This window comes from Herpailurus yagouaroundi, unplaced genomic scaffold (genome assembly GCF_014898765.1).
Source record: "Herpailurus yagouaroundi ecotype Mexico unplaced genomic scaffold, PumYag 141, whole genome shotgun sequence".
NCBI classification, from domain to species: domain Eukaryota; kingdom Metazoa; phylum Chordata; class Mammalia; order Carnivora; family Felidae; genus Herpailurus; species Herpailurus yagouaroundi.
Window position 1 is genome coordinate 74,737,895 of NW_024412396.1, and position 20,015 is coordinate 74,757,909.

The following is a 20,015-nucleotide window of genomic DNA, read 5'->3' on the forward strand; positions in this document are numbered from 1 at the left end:
AACATAAAAAAAAAGTCAGATGCTCAACCAACTGAGCCACCCAGGTGCCCCCCCACCCCCCTTGCCTTTTAAGTAGAGCTTACATTCAAGGCTGGAAGGCAGTATGTGGAAACAAACAAGATTTCAGGTGGTGCTAAGTGCTCTGGAGGAAATTACTTTGATGTGTAATCTGACTTCAATCCCTGTCCATGAACAACCTTTCTTTTTTAAATGTTTTTTTAATTTTTTTAAGATTTAAAAAACATTAGGGGCGCCTGGGTGGCGCAGTCGGTTAAGCGTCTGACTTCAGCCAGGTCACGATCTCACTGTCCGTGAGTTCGAGCCCCGCGTCAGGCTCTGGGCTGATAGCTCAGAGCCTGGAGCCTGTTTCCGATGCTGTGTCTCCCTCTCTCTCTCTGCCCCTCCCCCGTTCATGCTCTGTCTCTCTCTGTCCCAAAAATAAATAAACGTTGAAAAAAAAAATTTAAAAAGATTTAAAAAACATTAAAAAAAATTTTTTTTAATGTTTATTTACTTTTGAGATAGAGCGTGACCAGGGGAGGGTCAGAGAGAGAGGGAGACACAGAATCCAAAGCAGGCTCCCGGCTCTGAGCTGTCAGAGCCTGATGCAGGGCTCGAACTCAAGGACAGTGAGATCATGACCTGAGTCGAAGTCAGAGGCTTAACCGACTGAGCCACCCGGGTGCCCCATAAAAATCTTTCTTATTTAAAAGAGGGAGAATGAGGGAGGGAGGGTCAGAGAGAGGGAGAGTGGGAGAGAGAATCTCAAGCAGGCTCTGTGCTGTTAGTGCAGAGCCCAATGTGGGGCTCAAACTCACAAACTGAGATCAGGACCTGAGCTGAAATCAACTGTCCGATGCTTAACCAACTGAACCACCCAGGTGCCCCCTGAACAACCTTCTTTAATATTCACTGTGGCTTTGCTTTTCTTTTCTCTTTTCTTTTCTTTTCTTTTCTTCTTTTTTCTTTTCTTTTCTTTTCCTTTTCTTTTCTTTTTTTGTTTTTAATATTTTTTTTTGTTTATTTTTAGAGAGAGAGAGAAAGCACAAGTGGGGGAGGGGCAGAAAGAGAGAGACACAAAATCTGAAGCAGCTCCAGGCTCTGAGCTGTCAGAGCCTGATGCAGGGCTCGAACCCACAAGCTGTGAGATCATGACAGACGCTCAGCAGACTGAACCACCCAGGCACCCTGTCCCTCTCCTTTTTCTCTTTCTCTTTCTCTTTCTCTTTCTCTTTCTCTTCCTCTCCCTCTCCCTCTCCCTCTCCCTCTCCCTCCCTCCCTCTCTCCCTCCCTCTCTCCCTAAAACTGAGTTATGGGATTTAAAAACATCCACAAACCTAGACAGTTGGTAAAGTGGGGACAGTTGCTTAGTGTCACAGTCACCATGATTTTGCTGATGCTGTTTTATGCCCCTTTCATTTTTCTTTCTCATTGTAGTATTTTAGAGCCCGTTCCAGACACTGTATGATTTCATGAAATCTTGTTGGCCTCTCAGCTATTCCGATCCCAGAGGCCCGCGGGGCCCCCGTTCTCCTTGAGTCTTTACAGTGCTGATGATCCTGCTCATGTCACTCTCTCACCATGTTTCAGACGGACCTAGTCCTTCTCCTGCTACTCTGATTGTTCCCATGTTCCTTTGCTGGTTTTCTTCCTTCTTCCAACTGTGACCACTTCTCAAGGCTTTGTCTGGTAAATATGTTACCAAGAATTTACTGTCCTTTCTGCATTTCATTAAGGGGGAAAAAAAGCTTGCAAACATTCAGAGAACTTTTGTTCACTGAGGCTTTGTGCTTTGGAAATGCCATTTGGTGGTTTTGCTGCTTTTAATCTTTGGCATTAATTTCAGTTGCTGTCGTTTGTTCCATTAAAAAGAATCCAGACCTAAGCCAGAAAAATAATTAAATTGGTCTGCAAAGGGAAAACAAACAGTACAGTATTTCAACAAGTCACAAATACATGTTTATTATTCACCTAAAAAAATGTTAATTTAAGACTCTTCACACAATGTCTTTTATTAAAGATGTAACACAAATCAAACCTGTAATGAGATACCTAATTTGTTTTCCTTTTTCCATTCTAGAATGTATGACAACATGTCCACGATGGTGTATATAAAGGAAGACAAGTTGGAGAAGCTTACACAGGATGAGATTATTTCTAAGACAAAGCAAGTGATTCAGGGGCTGGAAGCTCTGAAGAACGAGCATAATTCCATTTTACAAAGTTTACTGGAAACACTGAAGTGTTTGAAGAAAGATGATGAAAGTAATCTGGTGGAGGAGAAATCAAACATGATCCGGAAGTCACTGGAAATGCTGGAGCTTGGCCTGAGTGAGGCACAGGTATACGTGAGGTCGCCTCAGACAGGAACATGCACTTGACAGTCTGGAGAAATGGAGACTTCATCTGAAATACGTAGTTTAATTAAACTAGAGGGAAGATACTTACAGAATAACAGAGATCAGCTTGTATGTAATATAAGTGATGATTGATTTGGGTACGTCTAAGTTTTAACAAGCAGAGGCAGTAAAATAGAGGTAACCCTGTTTGTCATTTAGGATTTGATTTTGGCTGCATATGTCATAAATGAAAACAGTGGCTTAAACATCACAGACATGTATAAGAGAAATACCAAGGTAGACCGCCCCAGACAGGTTGTGTAGCTGCACAGTCCTCAGGGATGCCCAGGCCTCTGCATTGTGCTGCACGCAGCTTTTTTTGTGGAGTCAGAGCTGCAACCTTTTATGGAGTCCAGCTGCAGCCACATGACCACATTCTAGGATAGGGAAGGGACAGGAAGGGTGTGTCTCCTCCCTTTACTTCCTCCAGCTGGTGCACAGCATTGCTTACATTTCTTTGGCCACACCTTGTTTCATGGCCACACATAGTTGTGAGGGAGACTGGGGAATGCTGCCCTGCCCACTTACATTTCCACCTTCTTAAGCCTAAGAAAGAAGGGAGAATGGATATTGTCAACAGCTAATAGTCTCTGCAGTACCCTAAGACAAGATTGCTAAACCTTTGTGGGTTTGTTTGGTTTTTAAGTGCTTGAATTTATTTATTTTTGAGAGAGAGAGGGCAGCGGAGGGGCAGAGAGAGGACAGAGGACGCCAAGGGAGCTCTGTGCTGATAGAGAGTTCCACGTGGGCCTCAAACTCACAAACTGTGGCACCTAGGTGCCCCTAAACCTTTGAACCTTTTTTTTTTTTTTTATAAATGTTTCTTTATTTTTGAGACAGAGACAGAGCATGAATAGGGGAGGGTCAGAGAGAGAGGGAGACACAGAATCGGAAGCAGGCTCCAGGCTCTGAGCTGTCAGCACAGAGCCCGACGCGGGGCTCGAACTCACAGACCGTGAGATCATGACCTGAGCTGAAGTCGGAAGCTCAGCCGACTGAGCCACCCACGTGCCCCTAAACCTTTGTTTTTTGACTAAACCTTTGTTTTTATCATGTTGGACATACAGGTGAAAAATTAGAAACAGCTAGGTGGTAACTGTTCCCCTGATAACTGTTGGCTCTGCTAGCACATTTCAGGTACATTTACATACGCTGAAATTTGGCCTCTCTTTTTCTTGGCTTTCCTCTTGTGCGGTGAATGAAGAAAGAAGTGGGGCCTGCTAGGTTCCTAAGTCCCACATCCATGAAGAGGACACTGTTCTATTCCACAGTGACTATCCATAGCCTCATTCTAGAGTTTTTCATTCCCACTGTGTGAAAGACTAATTGTGGAACTTTGACTGTGTTTGCTTATTGTGAATCTGTTATAAGGCAAATTCTGTTGAAAAGTGATATGAATATGGACTTCCTTTTTAGTTTGGCAAGTACTAGGGTTAAGAACAAAGGAGAAAAAAGCCTTACTTTCTGGAGTTCAGGTTTGAAACTAGGAGGATGGTAGAGGGAAAGGCAGTTGCATGGTCTAAAGACAGAACGCACTGGGGCCAACTTTTCCCAGCTCACTCTGCGCGTATACTTAGGAGTTTGCTAATGCCTCAGGCAGGTCTGTCCCTGAAACTAATCAGTGTACCACAGGCAGAGCCCTGGGGCCGTCACCAGATTTTACAGCCTGGACTTAAGCTTATGAATGCAAAGTACATTCTGACAGCCTGGCGAGCTACAAAGATTTCTTCCCTTACCTTGGAACATCAGAGATTTGTCTGCCCGCCCTTCTCTAGCTCCGTCACCAGCCCCTCCCTGAGTGACCCCCATACACATATGCCTGCTTGGGCACACACTCTCAGATGTGGAAAAGGGTCTCTGAGAAATTATGTTGGAGCCACTTAGATGGAAAGTAGAAAAGTAACAGTTTTGTCAGAAGAGTTAGCTGTGTGTCCATTGCTAGTCTATTTGAGATGCTGTCAAGCGGCAGAGCAGCGTGGGGTTCCCGTAGATGTTTTGAGCACGCGCCCCTGTGTACGTGGGACCAAGGGTGGGAAGGGAAGTGAGCAGCAGTGGTGCTTGTCTGTGTCGCAGCACATCCCCGCCCGCGTGAGGAGAGTAGGCACAGAGTGTGCGTGGGCGGGAGGGGGACGTGTGGGCTGGACCCTGCAGTGCTGTCAGCGCTTCTGTCTGTCCAGGTTATGATGGCTCTGTCCAATCACCTGAATGCTGTCGAGTCGGAGAAACAGAAGCTGCGGGCACAGGTTCGTCGCCTGTGCCAGGAGAATCAGTGGCTGCGGGATGAATTGGCCAACACGCAGCAGAAATTACAGAAGAGTGAGCAGTCTGTGGCTCAGCTGGAGGAAGAAAAGAAGCATCTGGAATTCATGAATCAGTTAAAAAAATACGATGATGACATCTCTCCATCCGTAAGTGGTTCGGAAGGAATGCAGTATTGACAGTTAACCCTGCTGTAGTCAGTCGGTTCTTTTAGTAAAGCCGTCGGTGTTTTCCGCCCCCGCTTTAGTGGTTGCGTGTAGCAAGACCAGAGATTCTAACTTTTGGGACTTAGTCCCTGGGCAAGTCATGGAGGTTCTCCTTGCCATGTGCTTTTCATATATGTGTTTGCAAGTTCTTTTTTTTTTTTTTAAGTTTATTTTTGAAAGAGAGAGAGAGCACATGCGCGTGAGCGAGGGAGGGACAGAGACAGAGAGAGAAAGAGAGAATGAATGAATGAGTGAATCTATCCCAAGCAGGATCCAGACTGTCAGCGCAGAGCCTGACGTGGGGCTTGATCTCAGGACCTATGAGATCATGACCTGAGCCGAAATCAAGAGTTGGACACTCAACCGGCTGAGCCCCCTGGGTGCCCCTCATGTGTGTTTTAGAACAGTGGTCAGAAACGTAAGAATACTTTGTAAATGTGAGGCACGGTGCACAGAGGCACTTGACAAGGTTTGTCCCGGCTGGAGATCTCTTGGACATTTTAACCCATGGGGTCTGGCTTCCACACCCAGCGCACTGCTGGAGCGCTCTCAGGTCAGCATGGGTCCCACGCAGTCATTTGTCATCTAGCCTTGTAATCTGTAACTAAGTCTGTGGCCTGTGGTGCTGTGGGTCTTGACTTTCTCTTTGAGACTCTCTTCCCCCTGCTCCCAGGACACCACCTGGGTCTCCTGCTCCCTCACTCCTGCTTCCTTCTTGCCTACTTCTGCTGGGAATGTTAGGGTTCACCAGGGATTTTGCTTTTCTCCTTTTTTGTTGATTCTCTTTGGTGGTTCATCTCAGTCTTGATTATTTTCCACCCACCATTTTTATCTGTTCAGTTAACAACTTTAAAAGAAATTTTGGACTAATTTCATTATTATTTTTTATTATTAATTATTTTTTAAATGTTTATTTTGAGACAGCGTGCACGTGCACAAGCAGGGAGGGAAAGAGAGATAGAAAAACAAAGCAGATGCCAGGCTCCAAGCTGTCAGTGCAGAGCCCAACGTGGGGCTCGAACCCACAAACTGTAAGATCACGACCTGAGCTGAAATCAGATGCCTAACCGACTGAGCCACCCAGCCACCCTGTAGTAATTTTAGATTCACAGAAAAGTTGAAAAGATAGTGAAGAGAATTCCCATGTATCCTTTACTCAGTTTCCCCTAATGTCACATCTCCCGTCACCACGGCGCATGTCTTCATCCACTCTGGCCACTCTGATGGAATACCATAGGCCGCGTGACTTATTTCTCCTGATTCCGAGATCAGGGTGTCAGCGGTCGGGTGCTTGGCGAGGGCCTTTTTCCTGGCTGTGTCCTCACATGGCCTCCCTTCGTGCGTGGGTAGAGGAAGAGAGCGAGAGGGCAGTCTAGCATCTTTTCCTTTTTCCTCTTTGTGTGAGGAAGGACACCAGTCCTGTCATGACGGCCCCATCCTCATGACTTCATCTAACCCACGTTGCCTCTGAAAGGCCCCTTCTCCACGCGCCATCATGTTGAAGGTTAGGGCTTTAGTAGAGGATTTGGGAGGGGGCGGGGGCACATCAGTCCACAGCACCCCGTTTGATTGCTCCCTTGTGGAGTAACTGAACGTTTTGCTGGAAGAGAAGCACTGCTATACACTGCTGTTGGAATGAGAATAAATGGAGATGCTGAAGCCAGCCAGCGATTCACCTAGAATACTGGATAGTTTTGGAAGCTTTCATAGAGACTTTGAAAACTTTTTATTTTGAAAAATATCTGGCTTGGAGAAGTGAGCTAACAGTGAGCTAACTCTGCCTCTCAGCATCTACACAAACGACTGTTTCTTGTGAACTGTGTTCGAATACGCGGCATACCTCATGCCACATTCCCCTGCTGCTGGGCCTATCCCCCTGGCATGAGGACAGACTCCTGTGGAATCCAGGGCCAGGTCAAGTTGGGCAGTTTAACACGGGCACAGTCGTCACCTGCTCTTCACTTTGTCCTGATTGTCTTGGCAGAGCCCTTCGTAGCACTGTTTCACCATGGCAGCGTCTGGTTCACTTAGTCGTCATTCATCTGAAACTGGTCTTTTTTTTTTTTTTTTAATGTTTATTTATTTTAAGAGAGAGAGACAGAGTGGTGCGTGAGCGGGGAAGGGGCAGAGAGAGAGAATCCCAAGCAGGCTCCTTGCTGTCAGTGTGGAGCCTGACGTGGAGCTCAATCCCATGAATTCTGGGATCCTGACCTGAGCCAAAATCTAGAGTTGGACGCTCAACCGACTGAGTCGCCCAGACGCCCCTGTAACAGGTCCTTTTCAAAAGAAGCAAAAAACCCCACCTTTCTTCGCTTTTCATAACATAGATATCTTTGAAGAGTATAGGCCAGTTGCTTCATAGATTGTTCTGCAGTGTGAGTTTGTGTGATGTTTCTCTGTGAGTGTAATTAGACGATGCATCCCAGACAGGACTCTTATCTAGGTGACTTCTGTGTACTTCTTAGATTAACCCGTCCAGATGCGAGTGATGTGACCTGCCCCCGGGGTGATGCTGATTTCTCACTTGGTCAAGCTGTTGTCTGTTCTGTCCATTGCGTAGCCCTGGTTTTGACCCCTGCGCTAATCTGTGGGGACACTTGAGTCACAGACTCAAAGCTGGCAGGTTTCAAACTGCTCTTAGGGATCTTGTGGTGGAGGCAGTGAGCAGGGAGGAGAGATCTAGCCTCCAGGTCTGTGGCATTCAGAGATGGGCCGTTTTGGTCTGTTTTTACATACTTGGTTTCCAAGTAAAATGTATTTCAAGTAAGAGTTTCCCCTTCTCTGTTTGAATTTCTTCAGAATGTAGTGAAGAATCTAAGGCAGCCTTTTGCCCCCCTCGCCCCCAGCCCACCTTCCTTTAATGTTTGAGTTCTGGTCCTGCATGCTTTGTGTTACTCTTTGCTAAATTGATGGATAAGCCAAATTGTGGATAATCCTGTGTTTTATTTTGTTTATTTTTTGTTGAATCATATTTATTCTCAGAAATGTCTAGTGTTTAAAACATAACTTTATAAGGTTATACATGTGAAATCTCCATGATGACAGTACATTTTATAGAACAAATATAAAATGTTTTTGTGACTTAACACAGTCCTCTGTTGTTTTTAGTCTTCCGATTTATTATCCGCCATCTTTTCTAGGTTTTCCAAGTATGCACTTTATTTGATTTTAAAAACAGATGATCTTTTCTAAGATTTTTTGTTAAAATGAAATTCACACTAATGATTTCCAGTACAGGATTTATAGCACTCGTAAGACTAAAGTTGTCCTGGGTTGATTTTATAGGAGGACAAAGACACTGATTCCACCAAAGAACCTCTGGATGACCTTTTCCCAAATGATGACGACGAACCCGGCCAAGGAAGTAAGTTGGCGAAGGGGAGTGGTTAAGTGGCAGCCTAGAAACAGAAGGTGGTTTGTCCTGTTGTGATGTCATTGCCACAATCAGTGGGCATCTTCGCGCCGGTGGCCTGCCTCACGGGAGCAGCCCTCTGTGCACTTGGATGGCGTTATGTTTCCCAAAAGAACTTCAGAGAGTTTCTTGGTGGGACACACTAGTACGTTAGACCAGCCCCTGCAAGATAGGGTCGTGCATAGACGGTTCAGACGTGAAGTGTGGACTCTTACGGGGTTGGAAAGGCAGAATTAGTTTGGTGCCGAGGGCAGTCTGACTGCTCTGTTGGGGGCATCACACCACCCCTGACAAGTTACTGATGTTACGCAGCCTGCCTGGGGAGTGCTGCGTGGGTGTCCGTAGCGTGGGGCCCAAGTGCCACCCTGGACCAAAGCTAGAGAAGAAAGGTGTCATTCAGTGGTGTCGTCCGGATGATTTCCTCTCGGCACATCTCAAGTGAAACTCTGTCTGTGCAGTCCAGCAGCAGCACAGCAGTGCAGCGGCCGCGGCGCAGCAGGGCGGCTACGAGATCCCGGCGCGCCTGCGCACTCTGCACAACCTGGTCATCCAGTACGCCTCCCAGGGGCGCTACGAGGTGGCCGTGCCGCTCTGCAAGCAGGCCCTGGAGGACCTGGAGAAGACTTCGGGCCACGACCACCCAGACGTGGCTACCATGCTGAACATCCTGGCCTTGGTGTACAGGCTAGTAGTTCTCATTTTCTCCTCTGGTCTTTCCCGGAGGCCGTGTTTTTAATGAACTTGCCCGTAAGCTGCTTCGCCAGCTTTATCGTTCACTTCTCCTCAAACAGCCAGGGGGTTAGATTCAAAATACTCAGCGAGCTCTATAGCGAGGCTGTCACCCCGTGGAACAGATGCTGCCCAAAACGACCTAGGTCAGCCTTTCTAGAATAGCCCACATGCACCCTTCGCTCTGGCCAAAGTCAACTCTCGATTTTTTCCAGCAGGCTCTGTACCAGGTTTCTTTTCTCCAGAACAGCCTTCCCGCCTGTCTGCCAGCTCTCTCTCTTTCCTGGGTCTCGGATCCCACTCTCCCTTTGCCCCTGTTGTGTCGCCAGAGCCCTTAACCGCTACATTTCTTCTGGCGCCTGTGCACTGTGCTCGGCATCAGGGCTGCCTGCGCTTTGTTCTCTCTTCTCCCAGAGTCGTGTCCCTTAAAGGTGGGGCCCAGCCTGTGTCTGTGTCCCTGTCTCTCCTGTCACTCCAGCACGCTTCCTCCCTTAGGAGCCCCTGGCGAACACTTTGAAGGGAATTGAGGAATTAGCCTTTATGGCCCAGGGAATGACATGTTGGAGCCCTTTGTGCGTGTCTCTTAGCTCACCTAACCTGAACTAGATCAGAGACGGGTGAGTGGGCACCTGAGGAGGGGGAAGTTACTACTCACACAGTAGGAGTGGTTTGCTGTGGCCCTTCCAGTTTTGTGGGTTGCAAAGAAAGGGTTTGTGTTTCTTCATTGTCCCCATTCAACATGTTTGATACACACAAGTATAGGTAGGATTTTAGGCTGGTTCCTGTGAGGCCCTAAAGACGAATATGTAATTCCTGTCCTCAAGGAGAAGCCAGAATACTGAATTTATTTTTTTATTAAAAAAATTTTTTTTAACGTTTATTTCTTATTGAGAAACAGAGAGGGACAGAGCATGAGCGAGGGAGGGGCAGAGAGAAGGGGAGACACAGAATCCAAAGCAGGCTCCAGGCTCTGAGCTGTCAGCGCAGAGCCCCATGTGGGGCTCGAACTCACGGACCATGAGATCATGACCTGAGCCGAAGTCGGACGCTTAACTGACTGAGCCACCCAGGCGCCCCCAGAACACTGAATTTAAAGTCAGGACAACTCCGTTTGTATCTCTGCTAAATGGCCCCAAGACTGAAGATGTTGTCCGGAGCCTTTAACTTTTCTGAGTCTCGGTTTTCTTCCTGGTTTTCTTTCCTGGTGTGCTGGTTCAAGGAGTGCTGGCTGGGTTTCTCATGTGTTGGAGCTGAGGCTGCTTGTCCTTGGTTGGGGGCCACGCCTGAGAACCAGTGTGGTTGCTCTTCATGTGACTTCACTTTGGCCAATTGGTTTATAGTCCCTGACGTGTTATGGCACAGTTTAGAAGGGTGCTCAGTATACCTTGTCTCGTTTAGTTGTTGTTACTAATTATAAGTTTCTAGCAGGTTTTAAAACTGTCATACTTGCTGATTTTCACAAGAAGTTTGAGCCAGTTCATAATGTGTAGTATAATTGTAGGATAATTGGAGGAAAAAATCTCAATACGCTTGGCCAGAATTAGTGTGCTTCAGAGGTTCCATAGGCCTTCTGAACCCTTCCCATGTTTTGTAGGACAGACTGGATTCTGTAGGGCGAAGCCTTGCTGGGCAGCTCTTACTCAGTTAAGAAACATGTGTGCTAGCTTTTGTAATCACATTGTCAGTACATAAACCAAGGTGGGCAGAGGCTGGGTCTGGTCTGATGGTGTTTCTGTCTTACCACAGTCAAAAAAATATCCTCATTCCTCTTACTACAAGCAAATGGTGGCAAGTTGCATACCAGATTAAGACACTATAATGTACCATATTTATTTTTAACTAGCTTTTCCATTATACACATAGCATATCATTACCTTCCAAAGCAACTCTGTGAGTTAGGTCATACACTTCCTTTCTAGATGGGCTGATTGGGACTGTGGGAGGCTTCTTGTGTCCCAAAGCCTTGTAGCCGGTAACTGGCAGAGCCTGGGCTCAGATGCTGGCATCAGTTCTATCTGTTAGAAGGTGAAGCTGTGCCCACTTTCTGGGCTGGCTCACTTGTTCTGTGTGGGGCAGCTCGCCTTGTGGGGGTGGCATTGTCCTGGTGATCTAGAGGGGAGGGCAAGCTTCAGAAACTAATCAGGCCTGGATTCCAGTTCACATTTATTGGTGGAAGCTTTTTCTTGTACACTAGAGGTGTTTTTATTAGTTTTAATTGTTGATTTATTTTTTAAATAGTTGAAGCTTTTATTTCTGTAGTTTCAAAATTACATTTTAAAAAGATGGAGTAAGCTATATCCAAAACACTTACTGTATGTCTTTCAATTTAGAGACCAGAATAAATACAAAGATGCCGCAAATCTACTGAACGATGCCTTGGCCATCCGTGAAAAAACTTTGGGCAAAGATCATCCCGCGGTTTGTATATCTGGTTCTTTCATTCTTTTTACATTTTATTTTCCCTATTTTTTTTTTTTTACCCAACTCATTTTAATATTAAACTCAACAGGGAAGGTTTAAGAGCTGCCTTTTCACTAGATGGCACAGGTAGGTGTCTTGACTTATTTGATAGCAGTGACAAACTTCAGTCCTGGGGACTCTGATATTTAGCATGTGCTGGTGCACACTCGTTCATCATCACCATCTCAAATGGATCACGTACTTTTTTTTTTTTTGTCTTAAATCAAATTGCATGTACTTCTTTAATTTTTTTTTCTGAAGAATTTATGTTACCTTCTTCTTAAAATCTGGTCAGATTTGCAAACAGATCTGTGTTTGCGTTGGTTCGGTTGGCTTTGTGGCTTTCAGTGAAATTAAAAAAAAAAAAATCAAGATCATGTTGCTGATGTTGATTGTTGAATTTTTGTATTCTGCACTTTACTTCGTAGAATCTGTATATAGTGAATTGCTCTCTTGCTTTTAACCGAAGTCCTATTTCTTCCTTCGCTGAAGAGCACTTCACTGTGCACACTGGGCACCGACGGATATGTGAGATCTGAAGTCCTGTCCGTCAGTCCTGTACCCGCTCCTTGACGTTCCTTTTGTGTTGGTAGGTGGCGGCCACTCTGAATAACCTTGCAGTGCTGTACGGCAAGAGAGGGAAGTACAAAGAGGCCGAGCCGCTGTGTAAAAGAGCCCTGGAGATCAGAGAAAAGGTGCGGCCAGAGGAGTGGTGCTTATTGTCTTGAGATGTGGTGTTTTGTGTCTTCTAAGTATTTCAGATTTTAAGTTTTGAGAGATGACCCCTGTGGTATGCGGTGACTGACCATTTCCTGAAAATAACTCATTGGATAAGGTATGAGGTGGACAGCCTGCAAAACACAGCTGATTGGCCCATTCACACCATTCACACCGGTGTTTAAGAGGGGTGGGGGTGTCCGTGTATGCCTGCCCTGCCTGATGTGGCCTGGGAATGCCTGCAGAAGGAGGAACTTCTGAGCACTGGCCGTGGAAGGCCTAAGGGCACACCATTTCACAATGGGGCATGTACCTGTCGAGGAGAAACACATTGAAATTTAAAAATAAAGTCACCAAATACGCTTGTAAAGCTTAAAAGATGAAGTTATTTTGAGAACTAAAGTGTAACTCAGAACTGTAGATGACGTCAGTGTCATGGATGTGAATTACGCCAGGAGCTACAGTTTATGGTAATTAGGTATTGGAAAAAATGTAGCTTGTCAATTCCAGCAGTAGGGAGGCTGAGGTGTCCAGTCCATTCCATGAATGACCAAGGGTAGTATTTTAACTTGGTATTTTTTGTGATTATTTACCCGCGATACTGCAAGGTCACTTAACTTTCAGCCATATGGCAAGGGGAAGTAAAAAACGGCTCATCATCAAATTATGCAGGAGAACTTCTTTTTTGCTGCCGTCTACATGATATTTATGAAATAAAATGGTCAGATTTTGAGTAGACTAGGGTTAAAGTCAAGGAGAACCCATAAGTATCAAATTAAGGATTATGAACTCTATACAGTGATCTACCAGATTCATTCGTACATAGTGGCTTTCATTTACTCATTTAGCAATGCGTGTTGAGTTCTTGGAGGCCCCTGCTTGGTTAGAGCTGGTGATTTACAAATCAGAGAGAAAGCTCCTTCCCGGGGGGCACAGGATGTAGTTGGCTTCCAGGATAGAATTCCAGGAGTGTGCAGAGAGCATGGGCCCCCCAAAGTCCCAGGAGGGTGGTGCACCGGGGATGGCTTCTCATAAGTGGTCAGTGTTTGTACTGAGTCTTAAACAAGGTTCACAGGCAGGGAGAGCAAGGGAGTGCAGAGCGGGAGGGAGGGGCAGCATGCCTTCTTGGGGAGGCACAAAGTTGAGAGAATGAATCCCTTGTCCAAGGTACTGAAGAAATCGTTCAGTATTTCTTCATCTGTGTGTCCGTACCTCTGTGGATGCTGACATTTACACTGGTGAAGGAGATGTAACATTGGCACTCCTGGTTATAATGGGCAGTGGACTACATACATAAATGAGATAGTTTTGGTTAGTGATTCTTGCAAAGGAAGAAACCAGGATGGTTGTGAGTTACCAGGGCGAGGGCGGGCCGGGGCTCCCTTCAGTCAGATGTAGGGAAGTGTGCCCTATGAGGGTTCTGCAGAGACCTGAGGGTTGATTAGTCAGTGGGTGGTGTGGTTGGGGGGGACTGGGAGAAGGACGTCAGGCATCTGGGATGAGAGTTCGGAGAGCCCTGAAGGGGGAGTTCGCCACGTGAGGGGAAGTGGTTTGGGGTGACCGCAGAGGCTTAGTGCGAGTGGAAGAGTTGGAAATTCCCTTTGAAGGCTGTACACATCGGGATGAGTCTTGTGCAACAGCTGGAGTCAGAAAGGGCTCTTCCGCACCTTGGCAGTTATGCCAGCACAGCCTTTATAGAACAGTGTCCTCGTCTCTAGACCGTGCATGATCCACCACTGCCAGCTCCTGTGTGGGCTTATTCTAAGAACTGAAGTTTAAAGCATGTACGGTTCCTTCTCACCCCCAAGAATGAGAGTTCTGGTGAAGTTACTTTTATTATTACAGGGCACGGGGAGGCATGGCATTAAGCCTGGAGGTTAGGCACGGTCCCGTTTCTGTTTAGAAGGATCTTTCTCGTAGGTGGTGAATGGATTGGATGGGAGTGGAACAAATCTGTGTTTTCTAATACACTCTATTTTTTTTGTTCCAGGTTTTGGGAAAGGATCACCCCGATGTTGCGAAGCAGTTGAACAACTTGGCCTTACTGTGCCAGAATCAGGGCAAATACGAAGAAGTAGAATATTATTATCAAAGAGCCCTTGAGATCTACCAAACAAAACTGGGGCCCGACGACCCCAACGTGGCCAAAACGAAAAACAACCTGGTGTGTTGATCGAGGCGCACTCTGTACATAGAGCCAGAATTCCTTTTCTTTGAACTTTTGAAGTTTGTTGTGTCATTTAGCCTGTAGGTAAGAGTGTACATTTCATTTACATATGAAGATTGCTGAGTACTTTATTTTCTTTTAAGGCCTCCTGCTATCTGAAGCAAGGAAAATTCAAGCAAGCAGAAACACTGTACAAAGAGATTCTCACTCGTGCACACGAAAGGGAGTTCGGTTCTGTGGATGGTAAGAACTACGCTACTGCTGCTGAGCGTACACAGTTGCAGAATGCATTAAGAGCGATTTCCTGCTGGAACTTGGTAATACCCAAATCATCCTAATGTTTTCAAGGGACAGTGTAATTTGAATGTTAGAAATGATTTTGCAGATAGTGCTTAGAGGAGAGGACGTGGCACATTGTGCGTAGTCCTAGGCTCATTCACTCACCTACCAGCCAGTGAGCGTTGGAGAACACCCGCGTACTTGCTCTGGTGTCACCAGTAGCTCCAGTTACCCCCAGGGTGTCGTGCCTCTTGTAGTGAGGGGTGATGGGCCACCCACCCCACATCTTGCCTCATTGCTCTCTCCAGAGTCCAGCCTGGCTTCATGCACAGTTCAGAGCATTAACTCCAGAAAGTCTCTCTGGAGACATCAACGGTTCTGGGATTGTCCTGTCATCCTGGTTCTTAAAGTGCCAGCAGGGATCAGTAGCATCAGCACCACGTGTGACCTGTCAGACAGAAGTGCAGGTTGTCAACCCCATCCCAGGCCCACTGGATTATTAGACTGCCTTAAAGAGCCAAGGCCTGTCTCCATATTCCTTAAAGTATCATAGGTACTTAATACACAGTTTTGGAACAAATATTTTGTAGGATTTAAATTGCTCAATAAAACAGTATTTGTTTGTTTAAAAAGGCCCCCCCCCCCCCATCAGGTGTTACATAAAGCATTTGGAATGAGGACATTTGTTACTGGTGTGCAGGAAACCTCATAATGCATAGGGAGGTTTTGGTTAATAAGTGTTTTCTTTATCCTTTATTTTTTATGTTTTTTTTATTTATTTAGAGAGAGAACGAGTCGGGGAGGGGCGGGGGGGGGGAGGGAATCAGAGGATCTGAAGCAGGCTCTGTGCCGACAGCAGAGCGCCCAATGCAGGGCTTGAACTCATGAACCATGAGATTGTGACCTGAGCCAAAGTTGGATGCTGAACTAACTGAGCCACCCAGGCACCCCAATAAATACTTTCTTTTATAGAGAGTTCCTAGAAACCACTCTTGAAAGATCTTTGAAGTGTATTAATACAATTTTCCTCCCGTTAGTAAGTGGAGCGGTAAATCTCTTTTACTCTGAGAATCTGGGAATGCCCCAGGCTCACCATTCTGAGCGTGGATTCTGTTTGCAGTTGACACAGGACAGGACAGCAAGTGCCCCCCCAGAGTCGTACAGTTCACAGGGGCTTCCATATCCTCGCCTAACTGCAGAGGCTGTCTGGACTTTGTAGTGATTTCAGGTCCTTTCCTTAATGCTGCTTTTGCAAAATTCTGTTCTTGGGGAATATTTGTTTCCTTGTGACTTGGTAGCTTCATTTTGCTAAAAACCGTAGTATAAAGTCCACAGCTAATTGGGTTCCAGTTAAAAAAGCAGTGTTCCTGTATTTGGATTTGCCTTCCATGCACATGTTAAAGCGTAGGACAGAAGGCATTTCTTTTTGGGCAAGATATGTGTGTCCTGTGGCCATCGATGTGTGACATCCAGTCTCCCAGGGACCTGCTGCTCACGGTGCACATACTGACATGTGCGACCTGTTGTGTCGTCTGGGAGTTGTGCTCTATTAGCTGGTGTGTAGTTGGCTATTCCAGCAATAGAATAGTTCAGAATAGTTCAGTTAGATACGGCTAACCCTGCACCCACAGTGCAGCCTCACCTACTGTTCACTCTCTCAAGACCAGTATTTAAAATAGGCTTTAGTGTCCTGTGACATGCCAAGTAACAATCATAGTTCTGTCAGGCAGTCTCGGTGTGTGATCTCGTTTCATTTTCTGAACATTCCTGTGAACTGGATCAAACCTTAATCCATTTTAGGAGTGAGGACACTGTAGACTAAGTGACTTGGGCCAGGGTAGGTGGTTAGTGAGCGGGTGACCTGGTGTGAGCATAGGTTTCTTCCTCGGGAGCCTGAAGCCGGTCCTTGAAAGGTTCCTGCGTACAGACACGGAAGGTGAAGGTCACCCATGATTTCAAGTGTTTTCCTTCTTTCTGTGCTGATTGATTTACACGATTAAAACCATGCTTTACATATAATCACAAATACTGCTTATTTTTCTTCAGATTTGTACCCTAACCATTTTTCATGTCATAAAAATATTCTCATAAATGTCACTTTTCAGACTGCTTACCCTCCGTGGTGTGGTGTGGTGTGGACACGCTGGTTGTCTAGAAGCGCTGGATGGAGTGGCCTGGTATAGGTTCCGGAAGGTTAAGACCGTAAGGGAGTATCTCGCATCTTTTGCCAGGTTCTCTCCAAGCATCTTATTCCTTTTTCTTGGACTTTTGTTTAATGCTAGCTTTGTCAAATTCTGAATACTCCCCAGTGTTACGTGAAGATTCTAGCACTAAAGTTTCATTGTAGGAGCCTCAGCATTCGTCAGGTTCGGTAGACAGCCGCCAACCTCTGCAGTTACGTCTGATTCTCCAGTTTCTACGGTCACTGAAACCTGGCAGCCTCCCCTCAGTGGGCTCTCTCGTGCTTCGATTTCATAGTATGTTATGTTTTCTCCCCTAGATGAAAATAAACCCATTTGGATGCACGCTGAAGAAAGAGAAGAATGCAAAGTAAGAACACGATGTTTTGAGAGATTTTCTGAATTGAATACGTTGCTTTAAAAATAATTACTCATTTGTTATAATTTAGGGAAAGCAAAAGGATGGGACATCTTTTGGAGAATATGGCGGCTGGTACAAAGCCTGCAAAGTTGATAGGTATGTCTTTCTACCTAGAGAAATAGGACTACTTGGAAGGTGCTAGTGCTTTAAGGGCAGCTTGTAAATGACCGAACACGTAAAGTTCCGTAAGATGGTGTGCCGGCACAGTCCCCTGTTGTTTCAAATTCCCGTCCAAAAACCTGTAATTTTGTGTTTTAAATGTTCATTTATTTAGAGAGATGGGGAGAGAGTGCTAGAGCATGTGCCTTGGGACGGGGGCAGAGAGAGAAAGAGAGAGAAAGAATCCCAAGCAGGCTCCATGCTGTCAGCACAGAGCCTGATGTGTGGCTTGAACTCACGAACCATGACATCAGTGACCTGAGCCAAAATCAAGCATGGGATGCTTCATCTACACAGCCCTTCAGGCACTGTTTCTTTGTTTCTGTGCCTTAAGCGCCTATTATTGTTAATAAGAAAGAAGTCTCTTGAAGTACTTACATATGCTGAAAGGAACTGGGTTTATTTCTAGTTTCTTAGTAAGACTGTGGTTATGGGCAGAGACACACTCTTCTTCACACACATCGCACTCTTTCTGGCTCCCATGTGCTCATTCCGTCTCCCTCTATGTGGAGAGGAGGGAGACCGTGAGCAGCAACGTAGGGATGCCGTGTCCACTTTACTGCCCAGCGCAGAATACGCTCAGCCCCCAGGGGAGGCACGATGGCTGCCAGCCACACCCAGCACAGTTGTTTCTGTTGCCAGAGGGCCTGGGGACAGCCACAGCCTGGAAGGCACACGGGCGTGTCCCAGCGGCCACAGGGCTCAGTGCAGCGTGCCCTGGCCCCTCGGAGAGTCTACGGCCAGGGTCAGAGTCGCCTCACTCTGTCACACAGCACTGGTAGGCAGGGGGTCCTTGGGATAGAAGAACTGTTTTAGAATTTTGCTGCTTGAGAAAATACTGTAGAAACTTAAGTGTTTCTCACGAACGTGTCTTTTAGTCCTTTAGATGATGTGTTGTTGACAGTTCTGATACTTGTATTTAATTCTCTGTGTATCCTGGGCTTTCCTACAGTCCGACTGTTACAACTACTTTGAAAAACCTCGGGGCACTTTATAGACGACAAGGCAAATTTGAAGCTGCGGAAACATTGGAAGAAGCAGCCATGAGGTCCCGTAAACAGGTCAGTGACATGCCTCCTATTTTTTTTTTTTTTCAACGTTTATTTATTTTTGGGACAGAGAGAGACAGAGCATGAACAGGGGAGGGGCAGAGAGAGAGGGAGACACAGAATCGGAAACAGGCTCCAGGCTCCGAGCCATCAGCCCAGAGCCTGACGCGGGGCTCGAACTCACGGACCGCGAGATCGTGACCTGGCTGAAGTCGGACGCTTAACCGACTGCGCCACCCAGGCGCCCCATGCCTCCTATTTTTAACTCGCCTGTTAGAGGTGTTTTTTTGTTTTGTAATTAAAAAAACTTTTTTTTTTTTTTTAAATGTTTATTTTTTAAGAATGAGAGAGACAGAGCGTGAGTGTTTCTAATATTTATTTTTGAGAGAAAGAAACAGAGTGTGAGGTGGGGAGGGGCAGAGAGAGAGGGAAACAACAGAATCTGAAGCAGGCTCCAGGCTCTAAGCTGTCAGCACAGAGCCTGATGTGGGGCTTGAACCCAAGAACTGTGAGATCATGACCCGAGCCGAAGTCAGATGCTTGACCAACTGAGCCACCCTAGACGCCCCTCACCGCTTAGAACTTTAATTGAATGGGTTGAATGAGTCTTTTTTTTTTTTTTAAATTTTTTTTTATTTTTGAGAGGAAGAAATGGAGTGTGAGTGAGTGGGAGAAGGGCAGAGAGAAGGAGACACACAATCAGAAGCAGGCTTCAGGCTCTGAGCCGTCAGCACAGAGCCCGACGCGGGGCTCGAACTCATGAGCAGTGAGATCACGACCTGAGCTGAAGTCGGACACTCAACCGACTGAGCCACCCAGACGCCCCGAATGAGTCTTTTTTAATATGACTTATCAAAAGCTTGACTTAGAAAATATTTAATATTTTAGTTTGTACAAACAAAACTATATTATTTAAAAGGTCGTAACTATAGGGACGCCTGGGTGGCTCCGTGGGTTAAGTCCCTGAACTCGAACCAGGCGTTGGTCTCAGGATCTGGAGTTGAAGCCCCACGTTGGGCTCCGTGCTGGGTGTGAAGCCTACTTAAAAAAAAAAAACAGACCATAACCATGACACCGAAAGCACAAGCAGCAAACGAAAACCTCGATCGGTTAGATTCACCAGAGTTAGAAACGTGTGTGCACTCAAGGACACTGTTCAGATAGCGAAGATACCCACAGAATGGGTGGAAGTGTTTGCACATCACATCTGATGATGCTCTAGTGTCCAGAATGTATAGAGACAGGAGGATTTCCTAGTTAAAGAATGAGCAGAGGAGGAGGAGCTGAGCAGACATTTCTCCAGAGATGGTGCACAGATGCCCACGGGCGCGGGCGGGTGAAGTGCTCCCCATCGTCAGCCACCACCCTGCTTCACCCCCATGGGGACGGCTCGAGTGCGACACAGAATGGAACAGGTGTCGAGGGAAAGATGTAGAAGCTGGAGCCCCCATGCGCTTCTGGTGGGGACGCGAGGCGGCGCAGCCACCATGGACAGCAGCGTGGTGGCTTCGCAAGAAGGTGAACATGGGATCATTGGAGCGTTTTCCTTCATCTACTGAGGCGTTTAGTCATGTGAAA

General features: G+C 46.3%; 1 protein-coding gene across 9 annotated transcripts in view; it reads left to right on the forward strand.

Moving 5' to 3' along the window:
- The window catches only part of KLC1 (kinesin light chain 1), a 52,798-nt gene that overhangs the window by 12,861 nt on the left and 19,922 nt on the right, over positions 1 to 20,015 (forward strand). For all 9 annotated transcript variants that reach the window (XM_040478324.1, XM_040478322.1, XM_040478325.1 and 6 more), the window contains 11 exons: positions 2,081 to 2,342; positions 4,577 to 4,807; positions 8,150 to 8,228; positions 8,735 to 8,960; positions 11,336 to 11,423; positions 12,059 to 12,160; positions 14,173 to 14,346; positions 14,493 to 14,592; positions 17,129 to 17,178; positions 17,258 to 17,325; positions 18,341 to 18,449. In XM_040478324.1, coding sequence (XP_040334258.1) covers positions 2,081 to 2,342; positions 4,577 to 4,807; positions 8,150 to 8,228; positions 8,735 to 8,960; positions 11,336 to 11,423; positions 12,059 to 12,160; positions 14,173 to 14,346; positions 14,493 to 14,592; positions 17,129 to 17,178; positions 17,258 to 17,325; positions 18,341 to 18,449 — 1,489 coding nt within the window. The remainder of the gene's footprint in view (positions 1 to 2,080; positions 2,343 to 4,576; positions 4,808 to 8,149; positions 8,229 to 8,734; positions 8,961 to 11,335; positions 11,424 to 12,058; positions 12,161 to 14,172; positions 14,347 to 14,492; positions 14,593 to 17,128; positions 17,179 to 17,257; positions 17,326 to 18,340; positions 18,450 to 20,015) is intronic.